Genomic DNA, 20,478 nt, shown 5'->3' with positions numbered 1-20,478 from the left:
ATATACAAAAAAACAATGTTATTTCTGCGCATATTTCATTACCAACCTTTTTCTTACAATTCTTTTTAATGGATGACCCAACCAAGTATGTTCGATTTGCAATTAACAAAGAACTCATTGCACCTCTCTATTATCTCTGTATAGATACAATAATTTGCACCTTTAGCATAGCGGCGCGCAAGACAGTAGTACTGCAACGCGTTATCCAGATTTGCGCAGAATAGAGGTAAGGAGAAAAGATTATCATTTTTTAATTTATTCAATCAGGACCAACTTACGTTATTTAGACACAGTTTTTGTGATCAAATTTTGCAAAGCCAATCACTCTAGCTTTCATGTCCAAGTTAATTACTCAGGCAGTTTATACTGTTGAAAATTCTCGCTGTCAGATTACTAACTTTCACAGTATGAAATACTTCCCTTTTCGTTATGACAATTGCTTATTATTGCGGTGCAGCTTTGCTTTAACTTGACGACTGTTGACTTATTATCGCAGCTCTGGCATACAATCAGAAACAGAGTACTTCAGTTCATGTTTTTATTAATTCAGTTAACTTCCAGCAGACCCAGGTGTTAGTATTCTGAATGTTAAAATGATTCGAAAATGTACATTAGGCCTTATCTTTGACTAACTTATGTGCTTAGAAGACAACATTAATAGCATTTCGATGAAGAAACCACTACAAAAATCCCGTACGAGTTGTGAAACTGGCTGGCTCTAGTGATAGTACCGTAACATATTTCTCAGTCTTTTTTTATTCCTTTTTCTTGACCTCGTCGTGACGGGGTCTGCATGTTACTCTGGATTTGGCAATGTTAGTGGTAGAGATGAGTGGATGCCCTTCCTCTCACATATTACAACTTGCGCTCCCTCTGCGCCCCACTATCACATAGCCCAGCCTGGTACCGGATGAATAGAACTGGACTGTTCAATAGGTACTATCTCAAACAGCTCGCTCTACCCAAGGGGTAGAGAACGGAAGTATGAAGAAAAAAACAGTACACTACAATGTCCATCACTCGACCCAGAGCAAGGCCGGTGCAAACATGGCCGAAACGTGGGGTTTATCCGTATAGTGATGGTTATCTTAGAACATCATGCTGCTCTACATTCAGAAAATTTAAGGAATTACAGTCCACCGAGGTAAGCGTAGGGTGAGGATTTTATTGGTACTTGTTCGGGACAGAAATAACTATGAACGATAATAAATGTTTATTTTATTTGGTTATAACAAAAACATTGGATCACTTGTACTTGGGCTCGAGCGTGTCCCTGACGAATGTGATGTACTTCTCCTTGGCCTCGTCCTGAGACATGCCCTTCTTGCCAGACCATGCCTCCCACTTGGCCTTGCCTTTCAGGTCCAGCATGCCCGGTTTCTCTGAAACAAACCAGTCACAAATAATTCAGCACAAGCATATATAATCTCTCTCGCACGCACACCTCCACGCAAACAATGTGCAGTAATCACTAATCTAAAGCTCGGTTTGCACCGGAGCGAACACAAGCGAGTGAGCATCAGCGAATGGTCTCTAGTGCAAACTGTAGGCGGACTCTAACAGAATACGGCCGCGTTCGATTTGCATTCGCTGGTGCTCGCTCGTGTCCCAGTCGTCGTCGGTCTTTCAGCGGACAATCAAAGGATGTTCGCACCTTCTCCGTTTCGAAGCTAGCAGGAAAGAGAACAGTCATCTGATGTTTTGCATACGATTTACTTTAAATGCTGAAATGAGCTGTGTGAGTGACTGAGTGGTCGGGAGAGAATGTAATGTTACTGATAGAAGGATATACAGGGTGTTCGGAAATATCCGTTACATACTTCTAAGACTTGTAGAGGGGAATGAGTAGCTACAGCCGCTTCAAAACATGTTTTCTAGGTGCGTACGCAACAGGGTAGTTACAACGGGAGATGCTTACGTTGGATCGGCTGATGTCATTTGACGTGCACTCTGCCACTCTGACCTGATTCGAGCTTCTTCCTCGTGTCTGAGAGTATTAGAGCAACATGTTTGAGTACACGTTTGCAGAACACACCGGCATGAGCCATCTGTATGGCGCAGCTTACGGTAATGGAAGAACTCCTCGTAGCCTTTTTAAGATCGTTATCCACAACGACCGAGCACAGCGCATACCCTCTTCGCCACAATTACGCAACGGCTTCGAGAAAAGGGTAACTTCACCATCAGCAGGCGTGACTGGTAATTCAAGGAGACGCTTCACACCCCAAATGAAAGAGGCCGTACTGTAAATAACAGTGTTTGTGAAAACTAACCAAGTTTCCTCTTGCAACACACTGATATTTAGTGCAGCTGTGCTGCTACTGTAACTGTTCCTGTACCGACGTTGTTTGTAAACAAGCAAACACACACACACACACACACACACACACACACACACACACACACACACACACACAGTTACTATGTGCGCTACCTAGGAGTAGAACGCCTTACTCGAAGCGATTGTAGCATTTCACTTGGAAGTAAAGAACCAGTAGGGACGCATTAAAGACGCCAGTGCAACAGTAGAGTAAATATCCACCACGCCTCGAAAGACAGTGGCGAAACGTTCGAATCCACATCACCACGTTAGGTGCAGAAGGCTTGTCAACCAGAGAGGTTCCTCGACTTATGTACCGGAGTCAAAGTGTCGTACCGACGCGGAATCGGTTCGAATTGACAAGACAGTGTTGAGGGCTTCACTGTATAGGCCGTCCACTTTCTACAGGTGCGCAGGATGATCACATCCACAACTTTGGAGTCAAAGGAACGGTAGGCTGAATGCTCCAGAATTGAATTCGACGTTATAAGATGTTATAGAACGTGTATCGCATAAAACCAATGACTCCCTTACAAATGGGCAAGAAATTGTGCTGAATGGACGCCCAAGTATTGTCGCTGGGAGTTGTTTATTGACTAATCTCGTACCTGTGCCATGACAAACGCATACGAAGTGTTTGGAAACAACCCGATAAGATCTAACACCTCTAACACTGCGTCCCACATGTGCAACAAAGTGGTGGTGGAGTGGTTCAAAAAATGTGTGTGAAATCTTATGGGACTTAACTGGTAAGGTCATCAGTCCCTAAGCTTACACACTACTTAACCTAAATTATCCTAAGGACAAACACAAACACCCATGCCCGAGGGAAGACTCGAACCTCCGCCGGGACCAGCCGCACTGTCCACGACTGCAGCGCCCAAGACCGCTCGGCTAATCCCGCACGCCCTGTGGTGGAGTGGTGTTCTGGGGTGGCATTACAAGGGGCCACCGAACACCTCTCGTGGTTGTTGAGGGCACTCTCACTGCTCTACGGTACAGGGACGAGATTCTGCAACCAACAACGGGACTGCATAGCCAACAGCTTGGTGTCAGTTTCATCTTGATGGATGATAACTCGCGTGCTCATGAAGCTGTTGTTGTGGACAGCATGCTAAGATCACCAGAACGGAATTTGGAAAGTTGTGGTACCAACTTGCTGAGGTCATCGGTCCCTAGGCTTACGCACTACTTAATGAAACTAACTTACGCTAACGACAATACACACACCCATGCCCAAGGGAGGACTCGAACCTCCGATGGGCAGATCCGCGCGAACAGTGGCAAGATGCCTCATACCACACGGCTACCCCGCGGATAGACCAAGAGAGAAACAAAGAATGGAAGACCAAGAATGAAGTACTCAATTTGAAAATGGTGTGCCGGTGAGCTCCTCCCATTAATCTATACGTCGAAGGAACAATGTCGCAAATAAAAGAAAGATTCAAAGGTGGGATTAAAACGCACGATGTGTGGATGTCACCGATTCAGAGGTGAGATTAAATGCGTGATGGATGGATGTCACTGATAATATTCGCTGATAACATTACTACCCTCAGTGAAAGTGACTACACGACCTACGAAATAGCGGTGCCTGTGTACAATGCAATGCTTCGTCGGATATGCATGCATGTCCGAAGGAACAGACATTCCAGCGACCATAGCGGTCAAGAAATAAAGGAAATTTATTCGCAATTTCGAATATGAACCATGATTGGCTGTATATTGGAATGACGACAAAAATTTGTGCGAGACCGTGACTCGAACCCGAATTTCCCGTTTTTCGCGAGCGGTCACCTTAACCGCTTCGGCTGTCTGTCAACGAATCACGGTCAGACCCAATCTTCCATATGTCGTCATCTATGTGTCACAACCTGCTCTCGTACGTTACGTATATTCGCGTCTAGGAAGGGCCTGGTATTGGTCAATAAATACGAAACAGCAATGCCTGTGTTCGATGCAGTATTCCTTCGAACATGCATTCCGTATTTATTTGCCAATACCAGGTCCTCAACTCCCAATAAACACGTCCTTCTTGGACGGAATATGCGTATCGTACGAATGCAGGTTGTGACACATGGGTGACGACGTATGGAAGTTTGGGGTTGCCGTGATTCGTGGGTGTATAGCAGAAGCGGTGAAGATGACCGCTCGCTTGAAGCGGGAATCCGAGTTCGAGTCCCGGTTCGCCACAAATTCGCAATTGCGAATACGTTTCCTGAACTACAGGACCCACTGAATGGAATGAACAGTCCAGTGAGTACAGAACATGGATTGTGAGAAAAAGGAAGAAAAATGGAGCGGTTGAGGTGTAGCAGAAATAAGCTTAGCGATAAACCTGTGACCACGAAGTAGACGAAATTAAGGAAATCTCCCTTCCTGGAAGCAAAATAACATACGACGGACGAAACAAAGAGGACATAAAAGTAGAATAACACAGGCAGAGTATTGTACTAGAATCAAATATCGGACTTACCTTAAAGGAGAATTTCCTGAGAATGTTTTGAGCACAGCAATATATGGAAGTGAATCACGTATTGTGGGAAAATAGGGAAAGAAGAGAATTAAAGCGTTTAAGATTTGATGCTACAAAATGATGTTGAAAATTAGTGATAAAGAGTGTAGAGTTTCTCGATAGAATCGGCAAAGGAAGAACATACGGAAAACATTGTCAAGAAGAAGGAAGAGGGTGATAAACATGTTTTAAGACATCGTGGCATAACATATATAGGGTAAAAACTGTAGGGGAAGACAGAATGGAATACATCCAACAAATAACCGAGATGAAGAGTTTGATGCCAAACAGGAATTAATGGCGGGCCGTATCACAACAGTCAGAAGATTGGTGGATCACACTCTTCCACAGGTGCCCTAATGAGGCGCTGAGTATGATGATAATTAGAACATCGCTGACAGTTTAGGAGAGCACGATAATACTTCATTGCTGTTTTGGACAAAGTGTTAGTTGAGACAGTCCTGTTAATGATGTGCAAATTTGTAAGTACTTAAGGCCTATGTAGATGGCTGTAACGAGTGGTTGTGTGAAATTTTGATGTGCTCGCTTTGTGATGGACAAATGTGGAGTGAATGAGTGAAACCTGATGAGGGTAAATAACTTCTTGAAGTCGGACATCTAACGAATTCAGAGAGGCTGCTAAGAGTGCTAGAGGTCGGTATAGACCATACGCGAGTGTAACCGAGATAGAGCGTTTCATGTCTTTGCTTGCTTAGTTTCTTACTGACGATTATCAATCCGTTTTATTGGTAACTGCCTCTGCTAGTGGGTAATGCCTGAAAACAATGTGTACTAACAATTCGTCTTACTGATCATGAATCATAACAATTAGTCAATAATTTGTGCAACGATATATGTCTGAAACTGTCAGGCATCTCGTAGACAAACTTAGTTCACACACCGTAAGAGTCCGCAGCTCGTGGTCTAGAGGCTAGCATTGATGCCTCTGGATCGTCCCGTGTTCGACTTTGTACTGACACTGATGACCACGCAGTTGAGCGCCCCACAAACCAAACATCACAACAAACCCAAAGAGAACATTTATGTAACTTTATGTATATAACCCAGTCTGTTAGAAAAAGCTGGAACTGTGACCATGGGAAAGATAGGCCGAGGATTACTGAAGATTATGCGAAGCGTATGCAAAATCAGTAGCAACAGTTGCGATTAAATCTCTGTTTAGCTCAAAATAGCAAAAACACTGGGGGTTCCCATAAAGACATAAGTATATACATTGTAAAATTCTGAAGACACATAATGCGTGACCATGCGTTTCCGAAAGTGGAATTACAGTAATTACACACGGGCTTTTTCTGAGGTCCAGTCGCTAGCGAAAAGGAAACGGAAACCACAGCGAAAAAATTGTTTTATTTGCAACATTTAACGACACATCCCAGCTAATTCTCTACACAGTCGCCGCTCGACTTCAGACATTTGTCGTAGTCTTGTACCAATTTAACAATACCCCCATCATATAAGGCAGCCGCCTGTGCTTTCCGTCAATTTTCTATGATGTTCTGCAGTTCGTTGTCTGTGCCAAAACGTTATTCTCATTAGCTGCAGTGTGCAGCCGAACATTGTCACAAAGGCCTGTTCTCACGCATGACCGTTACTTTAGGTGGTTTGCATGAAATTAGGCGGAATCCCTCAGAACGAAGAAATCGCATCACAGTACACATCCCTCACTTGGCGGGAGAATCTGTTCTTCTAGGCAACTTCACGTGCTCACTGTGCGCTCGAAACTCAAAAAATACGACGTGACGCGATCAACGGGCATATTAGAGACATTGCGCAGCATATCTGCACAAAGTTCATCCGATTTTCACTACGGTTTCAATTCTGCGTTAGATCGGACCTTAAAAAAATAGACTTCGTAACATGGCATTGAAAAATACGTTGAGGATGAGCATAAGAGCACAAAGAATGAATATGCAAAAGAACATCATCCACGTGGGCCAGAACAAGTGTTTCGTTACAGATTGGTCGTTATGCAAGCTTCACGTAAACCAACTAATCGTAATTCTGCGACCGTAATACACAAGAATGTGGACTTAATTTGTACTGATAATACAAATAATAAGAATTAACAAAAGCATTTCCCGAAACAAACATAACAAAATGATTCAAATGGCTCTGAGCACTATGGGACTTAAGGTCTGAGGTCATCAGTCCCCTAGAACTTAGAACTACTTAAACCTAACTAACCTATGGACGTCTCACACATCCTACCCAAGGCAGGATTCGAACCTGCGACCGTTGCGGTCGCGCGGTACCAGACTAAACAACACTAACAATAATGGAGGTTTCATTACCTACAGCTGGGACAGTAATTCGCTATCAGCAGGAAAGCGCCGACTCACAAAAAGAGTTATACCTGCGTTTCTGTGCAACCGGAATTTATCGCCAAATTCTCTGGGAAACTTAAGAACGACGCTTGTATTTGTAATGCCCAAAGAGTTTCCTGTTCGGGACAGGGTTTCTTCATTTCAGGAGATATTTCGTCTGCTGAAGGGTGACGAAGTGCTAGATGCTTGATGAAAGTAAGTGTGATAAACGTTTATTGCCGTACATACAGGCAGCACAGCCAATTTTCAAGATGCTAAGTAAATTCAGAGAACCAGTGGTCGATGGATACTGTGTGATGATTCTGTTACCTCCACCTTGCATAGGGATCTTGAGAAAAACATAAATAATTGTGGCACGTGTACAGGCAGGCCGTCAGTCAGTGATTTTCCCCTCGCTTCTTGCCTGGTACAAGCATTGTAGCGGGATGTGGGTATTACCAAATGTTGGCCAACGCTTGTTCTAGCCGCTAGACAGAGTGTCTGGTGTGGCGTGTCACGTCGGTTGTGAGTCTTATAAAGGTCGCAGGAATGTTCCAGTCGAGGTTAGTTTTAGGACAGGAACAGATTAATGATGTACCTTCCAAACAGAGGGGAACTATAAAGCTGCCCGTGATTAAACACTAGTACTTTTCCACAAACGTATATGCTCAATTCCTGCCTACTGTCTCCTCTATTTGTAAATAAGTAAAAGAATGAAGGAAATGAAAGGAGATATATAACTAATGAGAGTGAAAGATGAGTGAGTTAATCATCATCGTTAATGTGAGCAGATAAGGTTTTCTTCCCTTCTTTTTTCTCGAAGCATTTTCGAGGAACTATTAAATGGAGTTGATGAACTGGTTACCACATAATTTTGCCTAAGGATTAACAGAAGAGTCAAAAATGATGGTAGAACTGAGCAGTGGCAGGAAAACGCATGTCAACAAGATGAATAGCAAATGTAGGGACGGCACAAAAGAGAAAGCTATAGAAAATATTTTCGCGTTAAGAACTGTAACATGGGACAAGCATTTCAGAAGCAGTCTGTAGAGCTTAATGTTTGGTGCAGTATGTACAAACGAAATGTGTTCAGCTTAGAAACTAGGGAAGACAAGAGTTGGGGCATCTGAAATGTCCTGTTATAGAGAGTGGACAGATAAAGTGCAAAGTGAAGAGTTGTTCGTTTGGAAAGAACACGTTGATGCTTGAGTTTACTGAAGAGGTTGATGAAGAGAAATGAAGATCACTGACAGTAACAACATCAGTACCCAAATTAACTTAACTGGCGATAGAGAAGACTGTAAAGGCTGCACCATGAATCACATACGACAGGGGAGACTTAAGACTGGATCATGTTTTACATATCATTGTCGTTGAATGCACAAGCAATGCAGGCATGAAGATAAGGGCACAGGATAGGAAAAAACTAGGCGTATGGCTGTGTCATGCCAGTCGAACGACTGATCGGTTGAAGAAAGTTGCCAATAATACGCGAGGAATTCAACACAACACGTAGACACTTCCTCAACAACACTGATAGCTTTCTGAAGTATGGAAGCCTTTCTATAATTGATAAAATGTTCATCATGACCATGACCAGATATAAAGAGTGAACATTAGAGGGTGATTTCTCGCATACTAGCTATACAAAAATGCCGTGAGACAATGACTCTTAAAAGTTCCTGGCAGATTAAAACTGTGTACCGGATCAGGACTCGAAGCCGGAACCTTTGCCTTTCGGGGGAAAATGCTCTACAGACTGAACTATCTAGGCACAACTTACGATCTGACCTCACAGCTTTACCTACATCAGCGCCTATCTCCCACGTAGTCCAGCAAGGTATAAAGACGAACTCCTGCCAAGTTTGGCATGTAGGAGGTACTTGCTAGTGAAAGTTAAGCAGTGCGGGTGGGTGATAAGGTGTGGCTGCATGGCTTTCAACTACAACAAATTTGAACAAATCACATCACCAACATAAATAGCAGATGTCACTTTTTTTGCAGTACATGTAAATTTTTTATTCTAGGATACCTTCAATTGTATTGCAATTGTAGCAAATTTCCTGTTTAATTTACCTAGTCTGCATCTAAAACAAGATCACACAATATATCAAAATAGCACAGAGAAAATGCTCGGCATGAAGAAAATCAAATTATTTTGTTTAAAATATATTTATATTCTTCTGGATACAAAATCTACACTGATACTGTTAGTTTAATTTTTTGAATTCTTTCCGCAACGTAAATCGTTCCGAAGGATGCGCGATAATGAATAAGCTGTGTATAAACATTTGTACGACATTGTAGCTTAATGTATTTCAGCACAATGAAAGGCTATTGGGACCAAAACGACAGATCAGTCGGGAGAGCATTTATCAGTGAAAGGCAAAGGTTCTGGTTTTGAGCCTGGTCTAGCGCTCAGTTCTAACTTGTCAGCAAGTTTAAAAACCTGCGCATACTCCACAGTGAAAATTCATTCTGCCATAATCAGTCCTTTTAGTCCTTGACTTTGAAGGTGGCCGTAAACATGTTTTCGTCTGTCCGAAGACATTAATAGCTAAAATGATTTATCGCTTATATGTACACAGCACTTTGCTTTAGGGGCTATCGTTCATCATCTGGTACCCTACTTGCTCAATACTAACACAAAAGACATCAAGTTTCGTTCATTTCTGAATAACCTGGAATGGATGAAGATCGCTTATCAAAACAAGGTGGCTCGTGTTTTGTTTGCGGTAATTATTGCAGATTTGTATGCTTTATCATATCTGAACCGTTTTCTGACCCTTCTCCCGTTTGACCTATGTAAAGGCGTTGACACTGAAAGTAATTTTACACACTCCATAATTTATAGACTCCAACAATGAAGATTTTAAGTGCAGTTCCTTTATGTGGGTTTGTATGTGTAGACTGCACGGCTATAGTTGTGGATTTTTAGAGACCTTAAAGAGTGATGTGTTGTCAACTACAGATACTACCATTTCCAGGTAACTGCTAGCCCGGTTTCTATTGTGAAATTTGTGTGCGTTGTTAAATTCAGCATGTAATGTGTTAAACCATGCAGGGGAGTTTACAAGCAAAAAGCTGAAATTTTTGGTGTTTTTTTCTCATTTTTTCCTTCGTAAAATGGTATATTTACCTTTGTATGGTGCATAGAATTTCTTTTTAAATTTTATTACATTACCTCACTATCTATGAAGCGACCTAATTTCGGACACACTTGTGGTTTTTATCTACCGATAGAATACACACAGCGCTCTATGTTAGGTATCCTGCTGTTTACAATAGGATCCGCCTTGGCTCACAAAATTCAAACAAACTCTGGCTGGTAAAAGAATAAATGGTCTTTAGCTGTATTATGGAACGGCTTCCAGGAATAACAGAAATGATTATAAGGTATGAAAGAAACTTTCTCGGCCACATACTTCCACAGACATTCACATAAAAGGACACCAATACATTCACTTTGTTCCTCTGGGCCTACATCATAGAGTACATTCTGGACTGCTGATGTTCAGGAGCGTGTTTCAAGCACAAGGATTCTATTGCTGAAGTTTGTATGGCAACCATGACGCCAATTTATGAGGGCATAGCTCACACGGAACTCCTCTGAATGTGTACATGAGCACACTCAGTATCCAAATCAGTCATTCAAAAATATGACTGGGGCAGAGATGACCAAAAATATCTTTGGGGGTTAAATAACCTGAAATGGGGTGTCAGTGATGCTATGTCGTCACTCTGTGACGCAAATGTGGGAAGATTAAGGATGCTACTGCACCTCTGCATCAGCCTTGGCTGTCATACCATAAAGGTGCTGCAACGTATAGACAAATTAAGAGTTGCCAAGTCACAGCATGAAGCAGAGTTCAGCATTAGAGAAGCAAGGTCAGCCCGATGCGAGTAGCTTCTAGAGCAAGTGGGAGACAAGCAATAAGTTCTTGACTACGATGCAGGGTGATTTTGGACCTCAGTTTAAAAATCTGACCGAGTTTTTATCGTTTTCAATTTTAAACTCTAATTTCTCAATATGACTTTTTTAATGTTCCCGTATTCGAAAAACTACATGTCATAGAAATATAGCTTTGTTAGCTGCTTTATCATAACTGACTACGCCTACTGAAGCACGACCATAGTTTGAATGGGTATGAAGTTAGCTATTTGTATATGCATATACTGAATGTAAAAAATTTTTAATAAATTAGTGTATTTGGTTCTTGTGCATTTCATTTCTTAATTCTGCTTCACCCAACGAAAATAACAGGAATATGTTACCAGAAGGAAATATAGAGTTATCTTCATTGGTTCCATACATAAAGGTACATAAACATGGCTTATTTAACATTGGCAGCACAGGCCTGGCAAACTCCCCTTAAATAGACAATCTGATCAAAAGTATATGAAATCCTATGCAAGGTGTAGCTGAGCACTACACGTCACTAGAAGCTGACCCGCCAGCATAAAAGGAGGCGGGAACTACTGCATTGTCAATAGAGAAACAGATCGTTCACGAGATCTCAGTGACTTCCAACGTGAAATAGTCATCGGACATCAGCTGAGTAACAAATCCATCATGGATATTTCAGCCTTTCTGAAGCTGCCCAATTCGACTGTTGGTGATGTTACTGAGGTGCTAACGTGAAGGAACAACCACAGCTAAACCAACACCAGACAGACTTCATGTACTGACGAACGGAAACCGTCGAGCACTACGCAGAGTTGTTGCGAAAAGTAGCATTAAATTAGCGGAATTCGTGAGTTCCGAAGTGCTAGCAGCTAGCACAATGTGTTTAGAGAGTTAAAAAGAATAAGAGCACAATGGTCGAGTTGCTCCTCAGTGCCACACATTTCTTTGATTAAGCTAAGGCCGGTATTACACTATGAAATTTCTTTGTCAAAGATTTGATCAAAAATGTGATCAAATATTCCGTCAAATATATTTGACAAAGATCTCTGACGTAGTGCTAGAAGGGGTATTACACTGTCGTCATATTTTTCGTCAAAGTTCAAGATGGCTGACAACAACAACTTGTTATTAACCGCAGCAATTGCATCTATCACAATTTCACCGTGTGCACGTGCGGAAGAGAAGCGGGGGAAAAAAAGGAAACATCCTGGGTGAAGCCGTGGGTTTTACGACGACACGATAAAAGCATTCAACAAAACTTGTTACGTGAGCTTGTAGTGGAGGACGTGAAGTCGTACATCAATTACTTAAGAATGGATGAGCATACATTTCTGTATGTGCCCAGTGAAGTGTATCCTCATATCACAAGGCACAATATTCACTTAAGAACTGCTACATCTGCAGAAGACAGGCTTACGATAACACTCCCATTCCTCGCTTCAGGAGAGGGTTACGTTAGGTAGGTCAGGTCAGGTCAGGTCTCCAATCTTCTTAATCTATTTTTGTATTCAGGGTGCCTCACATTGTAAAGCGCCTCACCAGCCTCATACATCTCTATTAATTTTATAGTTGTCGGCACACACCAATTGTAGTTACCGGCAATGTCTCTAAAAACACTACAGACAACAGAACGCTGCAGTGATGCTAGCGCTCCATGTGGTATCATGTCACATTGCGGTGAACAGAAGACAAGCGACTTCTTTGATCTAATCTACAGCGAGGCCCTAGATTTGATCAAATATTGGACGACATTTGACAGAGTTCCCTACTACACCATCAAATATCTTTGACAAAGATTTTTGACAAATATATTTGACAAAGAAATTTGATAATGTAATACCGGCCTAAGCGACACTTGTGGTGGTTTACAGGTGACGCCACTGACAGCGGATGGCTGGAAACATGTCATTTGGAGTAGTGAATCACCAGAGGCAATCCGCTGGAAAGGTCGGAGGGTGGCGAATGCCTCAAGCCAACACTGAAGTACAAAGTGTTTTCATTGTTAAGATGTGATCATGTTATTGTACTTAAGGAAACGCTTAACTTGAAAGGATATGAACAAATTTTACAGTACTGAGTACAGCAGAGGAACAGTTCGAAGACAATGATTAACAGTATCAGCATGACATTGTTGCCTAACATGAAGTGGCATCTGTGAAGCAGTGGTTTGTGCACAGTAATATTCCACATTCCTGCCCAGACTCCCGACCTGAACCCAACGGAACACTTTTGAGATGAGTTAGAACGTCGACTTCATTCCAGACCTTAGCATCGAACACCACTACCTTCTCTGGTTGCGCATCTTTAAGGATGGGCTGCCATTCCACCATAGACGTTAGACACCTCATTTAAATTGTCTTTAGTAGAGTTCAAGTCCTGATAAAGGCCAAAGGTGGACAAACCCCATATTAATGTCCACTAGTAGGTGTCCAGATGCATTTGATCAGGTAATGTGAAAGTAATATGTCATATAGATATCTAGAATATATTATTTTGGCATCACTGAATCTGCAAAGAGACCAGTTAGAAGACACCCTGTTGCTTGGCCCAATTCTTGATAATATATTTTATTAGTTGTGTAGCTGTGGGGCAGTAGAAGTTATAGCACTTCAGTAAATTCAGTTACTTCTGATAAAGATGATGCTCTATGTTTCAAGATGCTCTGTCTTATTATTTCCATAGTTTCTTCTACAGGGATACATTAATACAGGTTTTGTCTCAGAAGGCAAGTTTGGGTTGAGAGGGTAACTGTATGTTCTCTGTTTTTAATAGTTTCCTTGTTTAACTGTGTGAGTTGTTTCATAAGTGCTTGCTTTTGCCAATATGGTCTGCAGCTTATTCATAATTTTCTGGGCTGCTTACAGAGCCTATGAGTCTAGATGGTGCATGCCCTTTATGTAGGATTGCTTTATGAATCTAGGGACCACTTGATTCATTGACAAAATTCTCTGAATTCCTTTGCTGGTGGATAGAAGTTCCATTTATTTTCTTTACTGTTATGTTTATCTTGGAATCTAGGTATTAGATCTTTTGAATTTTCAGTGATTGATTGATAATATTTGTGTTTTACTGTCATCACTATAGTATTTCCATCGTCTGAGTTGGCAGAGAATTACTACTGCGGAGCTTTTTATATTTTTTGTTGTACTTTGTGTTCGTTATTGGTTGATTTCTTGGGCATTTTTTAATCTCTTTTGTATTATTTGATTTGATTTGTCTACTAACACAGTTTGTTGATTACTGTTAAGTTGGGCTGTCTCTGCCGCAAGTTTAATTGAACAAATCAGCATTAAATATCGTTTTGGTCAAGTGATGGTTTCAGTATATTGCAGACCTTTTCTGTACTGGCTGCTCATTATTGTCGAGGTATGTGTCAGTGGAGTTGACCACCCACGAAATAATAAATTTATCTGACTGTTAGTCACCATTTCAGCACTCTGTCTACTTCGACATTTTAAGTGCCTATAAACAACAGTACATTGTAGTAGCATCCAGTCATAGCTATAGGGGTCCCACAATAAGGATCTGCCCTTATTCTATGAGCAGCTTACCATCAAAGACATCCGTGTAGCTCACAAATATCAAAACGATCTGGAGGCCCTCAGTATATCTTAAGACATAACTGATGAACTGCCTGCTCCAATCTCATTTTGGACAGCCACCTGAACATGCCTGTTTGTTTCACACATATTTCTCCTTAGCTTTTGTACTTCCAGGTATACTTTACATTACTGTTGCTACTTTTAACTTGTGTTTAGTTTTATATGTAAATAAGTCACGCTCTTTCACGTTCTGATGTTACTTATTTCACTACAGTTTCTTGTGTTGCGTACTTTACTAAACTGATTATTGTATTTAACTGGCTGATGTACGAACGTCACCTATAACTCCACTCTGATATTTTATTATTCTTATTGTATATTTGGTTAGTGAAGGTCGATCAGAGATCGTACCAATAGCGACATGTTTGAAACTTTTACCCATTATTTAAGAATTATATGTATTGCTCATCAGCTTAGTTTACAGCTACACGCCCTTTTTTGGCCTGTTTTGTGAGGTACATAGTTTAATAGTTTTCAGTTTTTATGTAATAGAGTCATGTTCACAAGTGTTTTTATGAAGGACCAAGCGAGATAACATGTTAGTAGAGGCATCAAGCCAAAAGTGTGTTCATATATCGATAAATGTGTCACATATATACATACTACATCTATGTTATAGGCGTATTAGACGGTCGAAACTTTAACAAACAATTCCAGTATGGACAGCATGTCAAAGTATCAAATGCATCTGCAGGATTGGGTAAAGTTAGGAAAAGGACAAAGGCTTTCTTTATTGGAATTTGGACGTAAATTAATTAAAAATATAAGTCTGCCAGATAGTACATAATAATAAGATAACAGAAGCAAGTGACTACAGTGACATATATTTAACTACATCTGTATATGAAACATGTGGTTTGTCTTCGATAAAATAAGCTGTAGAATCTCAACGATTGTCATATTTCGCCCATGTTTGTCTTTTTGCATTTTAATCAAACTGTCTTTCATAATTTCAAAGTTTCAGTTACTGATATATTCGTACATAGATTGGCTTCATTAAAGGAGGCTAATCTACCTTCCTCTGGGATGCGGATGTTTCTGGTTTGGTCACCCAGTTCTTGTGAGTTACTAATTCTACATTTTTCTTCATATGTGTACAGCTAGCTCGTTTATCGAACTGTTCAATTTTGTATTTGATAAATATGCAGGGCTAACTATACCAATAGCTACGAGATGAATCGAAATTTCAATCTTCAGTTCAGCTCTTAGTGTAAGGGGGTCCTAGGGTTCATTATTACGCACTCCCTACTTTCCTTCTCACAAAAATTAAACTGCACTTCTTAACTGCTTTTCTAATTTGGGTGTTAAATTACGAGGGCGGTTCAGAAAGTAACCTCCGATTGGTCACAGTGCGGGTTGTGGGGGGAGTAGCGACGCCATCTGTGCGTTCACGCACTCAACAGGTCAGTCGGCATCAAGCCGTGGTCGAGTGAACGTCGTACCTGCGCTAGTTTAGTTTTTGTGGCAGTTTGAAATGTGTGCTGCAATAGAAAACCCCGCCAAACGTGAAGTGCGTGCTGTCATAAGGTTTTTTACAGCCAAAGGATATTCTGCAGCAGCTATTCATCGTGAGCTTTGTGCCGTGTACGGACCAAGAGTTATGAGTGAAGGAGTTGTCCGTGAATGGGTACGTTTATTTAAAAGTGGACGAGAAAACGTTCATGATGAAGAGAGGAGTGGTAGACCATCATTGGTGACTGACGAACTCGTTCAGACAGTTGATGCAAAAGTTCGTGAAAATCGACGTTTCTCAATGTCGGAGTTGTCTACTGGTTTTCCACAGATTTCTAAGACTCTCTTGTACGAGATAGTGACAGCAAGATTGGGTTACCGTAAGTTCTGTGCACAATGGGTGCCCAAAATTCTTACCGACCACCACAAAACTCAAAGAATGGCCTCTGCATTAGACATTCTGTCACGTTATGAGGACGAAGGAGAACCACTGTTAAACAGAATCGTGACCGGTGACGAAACCTGGATTAAGTACGTGAACCCTGAGACAAAAGAACAATCAAAGATGTGGGCACATTCAAATTCGCCTACCAAACCAAGAAAAGCCTCGCAAGATTTTTCTGCCAGAAAACTGATGGCAACGGTGTTTTGGGATGCCAAAGGGGTGTTGTTGGTTGAATTCATGGAACGTGGTACGACCATTAATCAAGACGTGTACTGTGAAACAATAAAAAAGTTACGACGGGCTATACAGAACAAACGCCGTGGTATGCTGACTTCCGGTATCGTTTTTTTGCACGATAACGCCCGTCCTCACTCTGCTCGCAGAACAACGGCCCTTCTTGAGTCCTTCAAGTGGGACGTTATCAACCATCCACCTTACAGCCCAGACCTGGCGCCAAGTGATTATCACCTCTTCATGCATTTGAAGAAATGGCTCGGGTCACAGCGGTTTGATGACGACGAAGAGCTCAAAGATGTGGTCACAGGCTGGCTCCAGGCACAAGCGGGTGATTTTTATGCAGAAGGAATTTCAAAGCTTGTGAAGAGATACGATAAGTGCCTCAATCGCTATGGAGACTATGTAGAAAAATAGTGCAAAGACGTAGTTGTAAGATGTATATATTAAAATATTTTTATTTAACTTGGTGTATTTTTTTAAATCAACCGGAGGTTACTTTCTGAACGGCCCTCGTACTTACTTGGATTGTGGTTAATTTTTGTATTACAATTATTGTTAAAGAATTGATGAATTTTCTTTTCATAATCACTAATCAGTATAATAATTAAGATATTGCCTTTGTTGATTTCAATTTCTACGACTTGGCTTGTTTTTAATTTATTGTTAATGTCACACAAAGAACTACATTTGTGCATTTGATCGCTAATGGAATTAGCACCACGATTCTCTTCTTTGGAAATCATTCTGGCGATTTTACAGGTAATTTCGTTTTGCTCCAGTGTTGGGATTTGCACCTATGGGTGAAAAAAAAAAGAAGGGGGGTGGCACTAGAGACTTACGCTGTACTCTGTTTTGATGCCAGAGTGGGCGCCATTTTAAGTAGCCCGAAACAGTAGCAGATTACTATTGTTTACGAGTACTTCTTGTTCATTACATCTGTCATAAGCGCGCAATAACTGGTTTAAATACTAAGAATTGTAGAGCTTACATGAATAACATTGTCAGGGATGGTAATTTCGAACGTTTTTCTGTCCTTGAATGCGTATTTGCTCTAGTAATACGACACAGTAAGAGTGCGTCACGGTGAATGCGGTGAACCTAATGTTTCGTGCTAGTTAAGATGGCGGACATCGGCTTCAATTTGTGAAGTAGCTGCCGCGCGGGATTAGCCGAGCGGTCTTAGGCGCTGCAGTCGTGGATTGTGCGGCTGGTCCCGGCGGAGGTTCGAGTCCTCCCTCGGGCATGGGTGTGTGTGTTTGTTCTTCGGATAATTTAGGTTAAGTAGTGTGTAAGCTTAGGGACTGATGACCTTAGCAGTTAAGTCCCGTAAGATTTCACACACACATTTTGTGAAGTAGCCACCTCCCCTCCCACGTCCATGGTTATACCACACCAATGGATACTCTGGTGACAGCGGTAATATCGTTTACCATACTACTCCGTAATTCTGAGGGCATTTTAAATTTTAAGCATTTGTTTAATAGGTCTGTTTCTGCGTTAGTGAACTGTATACGTCAGATTCCTTGATTCTTTAAAAATCTGAAATTACTATTATGTGATCTATCTTCACTGTACTTGTTACACTGATTCTTTTCTGTAAGCTCAGTACTTTTATTTTTGTGCCTCGTTCTAATATCTTTACAGACAACATGAGAAAAGTCATTAATTAACGTAAAAAAATATCGGTTTGAAGGAGCGACAATACTTTCCCTAATTTTAGATATGACACACAAAACTGGTGATTCAGTTGTTATTTATGCTTAAATTTAGCACGAATTTCACATTTTAATCACAGTAATTCACTAGACGTTTTACAAAATGAGCTATCTTTGTTTTAGGCTTAATTTTAAGACTGCAAAATTTAGGGATCATGTTTAGTTTAACACACTAGTTACGTACTCTAATGGACTCAGTTGTTTTCAACAGTTTAATCTTCGTCTGTTGGTGTAATACCTTATGCCTCACCAAGTGAGCCAGCATCAATAATTTTCTTCATGTAGGGTACCACAGCCCTCCATTTGTTGGAATTTTAAAGCAAAGTAATAGATACTAGGGTCGCAGCTCACCTGTGTTGTTGTCGCCGACGGTTGCCTGTTTGAAGAGCGCGTACAGTTCAAGCAGCTCCTGGTCCGAGGGCATCTTTGTCAGCTTCCTTACATCCTCGGCTGCCTGGTTGAAGCGCTGGAACAGAACAGAAAGCTCTTTTCAGGTGTGTTAGCAAATTGCATCCAGCACTAAACAACTACTCATTCATCGTAAATGATTACCATTATTTTATCGTTCGAGGCTAAAGCTACAGATCACGAAAAAATGTTTTTGAAAGTTGAAACTACTTTACTACCTTTAGCGCTTATGAATTTTAGAATGAATGCTTCTTTATTTCATCGTTCACTAGTAGTGAGTAAAGATGAATCTACTTAATGCACATAAAGAGCAAGAACGCGGTAGTATATGATCAGTGGTGAACATCTGGAGGGTAAGTAAAAGCTGTCGTCAACCCAGAGGTTGGTTCGACCGTAGCAGTGGAGATACTTCCAAACAGTTGTGGTTCTAGCTGCACCATGTGAGCACATCTACCAGTGTGTTATGCACATGATGAAAAACATAAGCAGTACTCACAAACAGTAGAATTCGTGATCATGGAACAAGATGTTTAGGTACTTTGGATTAAACGTCACGCAGGCATTTTGTATAACGGAATCGTAGACCTGTAGGCTAGGCTGCCATATCCGGAACCCTCTTAGATATCAAGTTACCTAACACCGACATATTCCTTCATATTAAAATGGATGCCATATCCCAGTGGGAAGAAAACATCAGCTGTAAACGAAGGAAAATATTACAGTTGGATACAACCCACATATCCAGCTAAGCATAGTTTCACAACATGTCTGTAAACCGCAGACTTATCTCTGCAATCACGAGGAAGAGTTTTAATGACAGCAATTTTCCTTCGCATTTATTTCGTCTAAGAAATTCTGACATCGATGATTGCAGGAGGTCTTCCCCTGCTCGAAGTACTATCAACATGGAGAACAATTCCTTTTCAGATCTTAACAATCTCAGGGTTCCATCCCCAACACGTACTATTAGTTTTCAATAAGGACTGATAGAGCAGTGCTTCGATGTCTTTGAAGACTTATTTAAGTGGTCAGTTATAAAATCTGGCTGTAGAATCTTAGTTAAAGTGCAACTTCTATTTTTAAAGAATTTATAGCGTTTAGAAATTACCATAGGTGTGCCTTTGTTCACACAACACTGAAAAAATAATGTTTAGTTATGTTAATGGATCATGCTCATGTCTAAGTTAAAGAAATACCAATTTCAAATGTTAGTTGATAGTGTACTCACGCTGGAGCCCAAATAATAATGGAACAAAGGCAATTCTAAACTTAAATTCACCAACAGTAAACAAAAAAAGCACAAAACAGAATTTTGTACAAGGAAATAAGATTATACAATACATTCTCCAAGGAGATCAACGAATCAGCTAAAATAGAATTTTTAAATAGTCGAACTACACTATCTGAACATTTCATGCCACAATGTCAAGGATTGTTTAGATAACACAGAGCGAGGAATGATGAAAAATTAATATTATTAAATAATAAACTATTATTCTACAGTAAACTGTCCATGTCATGAATCTTACTGCATAATACTATGCACAGGATCT

At 40.9% G+C, this 20,478-nt stretch overlaps 1 protein-coding gene across 1 annotated transcript in view; it reads right to left on the bottom strand.

The window, feature by feature from the left end:
* Window positions 1-1,198: 1,198 nt before the first annotated feature.
* Window positions 1,199-20,478, bottom strand: part of LOC126474999 (acyl-CoA-binding protein homolog) — a 163,156-nt gene continuing 143,876 nt past the window's right edge. The window contains exons 3-4 of the mRNA XM_050102538.1: window positions 18,869-18,983; window positions 1,199-1,382 (exon numbers count right to left, since the gene is read on the bottom strand). Of these exons, the coding sequence (XP_049958495.1) occupies window positions 1,246-1,382; window positions 18,869-18,983 (252 nt within the window). The 3' untranslated portion in view covers window positions 1,199-1,245. The remainder of the gene's footprint in view (window positions 1,383-18,868; window positions 18,984-20,478) is intronic.

The sequence above is a fragment of the Schistocerca serialis genome, chromosome 4, assembly GCF_023864345.2.
Source record: "Schistocerca serialis cubense isolate TAMUIC-IGC-003099 chromosome 4, iqSchSeri2.2, whole genome shotgun sequence".
Taxonomy (NCBI): Eukaryota; Metazoa; Arthropoda; class Insecta; order Orthoptera; family Acrididae; genus Schistocerca; species Schistocerca serialis.
The sequence above is the reverse complement of the archived record's forward strand: the minus strand, read 5'-3'. Positions and strand labels throughout refer to the sequence as shown.